At 33.4% G+C, this 5,138-nt stretch overlaps 1 protein-coding gene across 1 annotated transcript; it reads left to right on the top strand.

The window, feature by feature from the left end:
* Positions 1-702: 702 nt before the first annotated feature.
* Positions 703-4,440, top strand: LOC116344578 (gustatory receptor for sugar taste 43a-like). Its single transcript, XM_031773175.1, has 11 exons — positions 703-972; positions 1,131-1,365; positions 1,471-1,603; positions 1,722-1,836; positions 2,400-2,492; positions 2,743-2,848; positions 3,071-3,167; positions 3,629-3,724; positions 3,812-3,871; positions 3,960-4,052; positions 4,190-4,440. The coding sequence occupies exons 1-11, from the start codon at positions 951-953 to the stop codon at positions 4,268-4,270; spliced, it is 1,131 nt and encodes a 376-aa protein (XP_031629035.1). The 5' UTR covers positions 703-950; the 3' UTR covers positions 4,271-4,440.
* Positions 4,441-5,138: the final 698 nt, after the last annotated feature.

Raw genomic sequence — 5,138 nt, 5'->3', positions numbered from 1 at the left:
ATAATCAATACATATGAAAGGAAATAATGAAATGGGGAAGCTAGGAGCATTTGGATCGTAATTTTATGCGTTCGGTTTTAGTTTCTGTTTTATCTGTGAGTAGTAACTTTGGATGAAATCTCAGACAGTAACTGTTGCATTTCTATACTTTGGTCAGTTAACAAACACTTCAATGAATTTAAATAAAAGAACAAACAGGATGAATTTACTTCTCATCAAAATGTTGCTACTGGAAAGTGTTTTGGCAATAAAAATCGTTTTTTCCACACGAAAGTACCATTTAGCTTGTAATCCTGCGTAAAATAATGTGCGGTCTTACAGCGCCAATTTAAAGGAAATAAAATTTATACTCCCCTTGGGACAACTCATTTTTGAATAGCGAATGGTTTTATGCTACAACAATATTGTTGTTGATCAAAAAAAGGTCTTCACACGTCAACAGCTCCATAGACGATACTCGCTGTATACGTTTTTGATATGTACAAAGTTCTCCCCCCCCCCAAAAAAAATTCAATCATAACTCAAGTTTTACTGTAATTGTATCAATGTTCAACAAAATGCACATAAATTTAAAGGAGAGAAAGAGAAATAATAATAAAAAAAACAGTGCATGTGAAAACCTCGAAACATGTGTAAATTGCCTCCGCAATGAAAGTTGTAAGCTGATTTTATCAGATCGTTGTTGAACGTGTGCATGTGTCTCATGGAAAATTGTTTTCAAAGTGTTTATTAAAATGTAAACTTTAATCATTAAGCGTGAATTCCAGACGAAATACTCCACAGAGGTTTGTTAACTGCTTGTGTGTTCAGTGGTAACTTTTTGTACGACAAACAACAAGAGAAATAACATCGAGCGAATCATATAGAATGCAAGAAAAAAATTTCATGTTCAACAACATTCCTTTCCGTCCGATTTCATCCATAAAATTAAAAACTTATTCGCCAAAGTGATGATTCAATTGAGAAAAAAAAGTAAGAAGACATTTAATGGCAAAACATTAATCAAATCTTGCTCGCTAACATATGAATTATATAATAGAGGTTGAGAAAAATATGCAAGTCAACCTACCAATCAAAAGAAATACAACGGTTTCAATTAACAAAGAAAATATTTTTCTTTCGAATGAAAGCGACAGAAAAAAAGTGCATCGAAATGGAAATAAACAAAACCACGCTTTCTGTTTACTATGCAGCCCGATTGTTTGGATTTGCACCTTATTCGATCCAGCAAAACAAATTGAATCAAATTATTCAGGTGAAATACAGTCGATTTTTGTGCATTTATAGTGTAACACTGTTGATTTTATTGGGTACACTAACGAACTATGGAATTTACTTCGATGCAACATCGGCCATTCCACTGAGGTGAAACACTGAGAGAAATGTCAATATTGAGTGAATTTAATCGGTTTTTCATTGATAACAAAATGAATTATAAATTGGATAAACATTTATGTGTTTTATGAATAGATTGAAAACAGCGACACAGAAAGTTGTTACTAGTTTCGATGTAAATGTTCTGGTGGGTTGCTGTCTCATTGCAATGCTGACGGGTGTTTATGGTTTACAGAATACGCAGCAAATGAATGCAAGCTTGAATAAGGTGAATAGCTGTGACATGGTGATAATATTGATAATTTTTTTTCATTTCACTTCTTTTTGTGTCTGTCAATGTTTGTGTAATCTCGATTTCTTTTGGATTGTAATTATAATTTTCGCAGGCTGATCAAAAGCTCATGGGATTATGTGAAAATATTTCGTTGCACACATTAGGTGCTCGTCGACTATTGACCACGTTCGTTTCAATTGTCTACGTGTATATTTGTTCGATGTTAGGTAAGCATTGCTTGGTGAACATATTCTTTCTATTGTGAACGTCCCACTAATATAGAACGATTTGCACGAAGAAATTTTCCAATCAATTCATATATGTATAAAAATAAATCTCGTTGATCCTGTTAAGCTGTTGATATCTTGGGTTATGTGCGACTCGCCGCTAACGTAAAATTACGTGATCAAAATGCTGGTATTTTATCTTTTATATATATTAAATTCCACAATCTCCGATCAATTTGTCAAAACAGTGTAGAAGATATAAAATCTAAAAAAATTCTCTCATTTCTCAACACAAATAGTTGCGCTCGATCAAAATGTGATTTGCTTCGTGCCATTTTACGTAATGTATATTTTGTTCTTGACAATTCACATCAAATTTGCCTATTCAACATATCGTATTGCACTAAGATATCTAGCTCTCAATAAGGCACTTCGAAACTCGAAAGCGTATCGTAAGTTTGAGGGACAAAAAAATATGAAAGAATAAATCGCATTTTTTCACACTTCATTTCATTTGATTAATATTTGGCATACGACTTTTTTACTTTGCATGCATTAACAAGAATATGCTTTGTGGAGAAGCAATGAACCGATAAATCGGCCATCAATGGGGCTGTATTTGAAGCGACACAATTTTGTGGCAAGTGTTAATCATGGTAAGGATATTCATATTTCTATCGATACGCCATTTTCAGTTGAACTCAGTGGTAACTCTCGAAACATTAAACGAAAACCGGATAAAATTATCCAACTGTAACCGGCTGAACCGTCATTCATTCCAAGAATGATTTTCAATTTCATTTCCTCTCTCCTTTTCACCTCCCTGAATGATTTACAAAGCTATACCATCGAAAGATTTATACTCTCTTTAAAAATAATTCAATATTTTTTTTATATTCTCAACAGCCAAACCAAATTACAATGCGTTCAATATACATACAACCGACGAGATTATAAATCAATTTGCTGACATTCATGAACTGCTTGGCAAAGCGATGGTTAATGTTTCGTCGTAAGTAGAATCGATTGAGTTTAGAGCGACAATCTGCACCATCAATATTTTTACTACGTATACACACTTGAACTCTATCGGCTGAATCTCGGTTTGCCAGTTTCATGCGATTTCTCTGTGCACAACCACACACACACACACACATATACAGATCGGCCGACAAAGATACATTCAAATGTGCTTTACTACATCAAATAATATTATTTTTCACCCATTTTGCAGAGAATTCGGTGTAACAATTTTACTACTTCTAGTTTCCTGCATGCTTCATTTAGTTGTGACTGGTTATTTTTTCTTTCTCGAAGTTTTTGGTAATCGGGTAAGCAAAATTTCAATTTAATTGATTCTGCCTGGTGAAAGGTGAAAATGCAATAAAACAAATGACTGGCTACGAGGCAAAACTGTTAGTAGAGGCAAGCTTATCATTTCTTTTGAGAGAACAGTTGCAACATGTTTCATCATATATCAATTGGTGGTTGGGGCAATTGAGAACGGCTGCAACCGACGATAGATAAAACAGAATATTATTGAACTGCTATCTTTGGCAACCATAGCCAATACCATTCAATAGAAAAAAATCTTTCCATATTTGCCGTATCGATTCATATTGCAACCGCAAATTGTGTAAAGAAATCATACGTTGCATTTATACCATTGTTCGTAGGCAAAGTCATACGTTCATTTGGTCATTATTTGGTTTTTATGCGGCTTCGCTTTTTCTCTACCTTCAATCCGTTTTCACCATGTTTGTGTTCATTTTTCGTTTCAAATGCTGCAAAGGATACATTTTATACAACTGTGCAAGTTTTTTGGTTGATTTTCCATGCACTTCGTTTAATTTTGATTATTGAACCATGTCATTTTGTCGCGGCCGAGGTACGACAACACCAACAATAAAAATAACAAAAAACATTCTAGTTTCAGAACTCTTTAAATAACGTAGTATATAATGAATATTTTTAGGCTGGCAGAACGATGAAGATTGTATGCGATTTGCTGCGAATGAAAGGAGAACACTATGCGGTACAATTTTTTTTTCACATACTCTCGCACCATTGAAACATGAATATAGATTGAATTTGTTTATTTTTTATTCCATTGTCGTCGATAGCTGAAAAAATTTTGGTGTCAGCTAATGGCCGATAATAATACGTTCTTTTCTGCCTGTGGCATGTGCCGGATTGATCGACCGCTTTTAACAACAGTATGATTTTTTTCTTTCTTTTATTAAAAATAGATATTGTCATGTTTTTGCTATGAGCTCTTTATTTTTAATTAAAATTTCATTTTCTATCGCTCTCTCTGTAATTGGATCTCTGTGGCACTTTTCATTCTGTGTAGCTTTTTGGAGCTATTGCAACATATTTGGTCATTTTATTACAATTCAATCGAGCGAACGAAGAACAAAATCGTAAATCATAAAAGCTTAACTAATTCATTGCTGTATTTCATTTTATGTAATTTAGTAGTGTGTCTGTACAAGAGATGAAATTATCACTTGGTTCCCCCTTTTTATATTATATGTAAATGTAAAAATCAGTCGGCTCAAGACTTTAAATTTTATTAAAATAATTAAATATGCATAAATTGAATCAATTAGAAATTTATTATTTCATTTTCCAGCAAAAAACTGTCGTTCAAATGAAATGTGTGAAAATCAGTTGCCACATGATGAGCAATCTTTTGGCAATGATTTTCCTAATTTATTCAAACTGTTCAACTTCGAACTGATCTGGGTTGAATCTGGTCGAATCGAATTGATGCTTAAAAGTCATTCGAATTTCAATGGATGTGCAAACGAAAATTTGCGGAATAAACGACAAACATATAAAGCCGATTATTTAATCATGAGTTGCGGTAGACATTTTCATCAGTTTATGGATTTCGATTTGCAATAAAATGTCCATAGCAAATGACGAGAATATGAAAAAGAGTTGCATTGTGACCGTATGCTTTGTCGTAAATTCCGTTCAACAAAATGGAAATCAACAAAACAACAATGATGACGACAACAACACTGATTTCACCAACCAGTTTCGTTTCATATAATAAAAGATTGTTGTGTATGAGTGTGCACTGTGCATCTAATGGTTGATTTCAAATTGAATCGCGTTTTATGGTCTAATGTTAATGACCATACCGATTTATCTAGTTTCTAGTGGTACACCATCCAATTATTTGTTTTAAGGGGACATGCCCTTAGGTAAGTAACTCCAATGATAATAAAATCTGTGCGCGTCAAATCACATGATATCATTGCAGCTACATTTTCACCACAAAATTAATGCTC

Source organism: Contarinia nasturtii, unplaced genomic scaffold (genome assembly GCF_009176525.2).
Source record: "Contarinia nasturtii isolate CC-2019 unplaced genomic scaffold, AAFC_CNas_1.1 Cnas_scaffold_1064, whole genome shotgun sequence".
Lineage (NCBI taxonomy): Eukaryota > Metazoa > Arthropoda > Insecta > Diptera > Cecidomyiidae > Contarinia > Contarinia nasturtii.
This window is presented reverse-complemented; position numbering and strand designations above follow the sequence as displayed.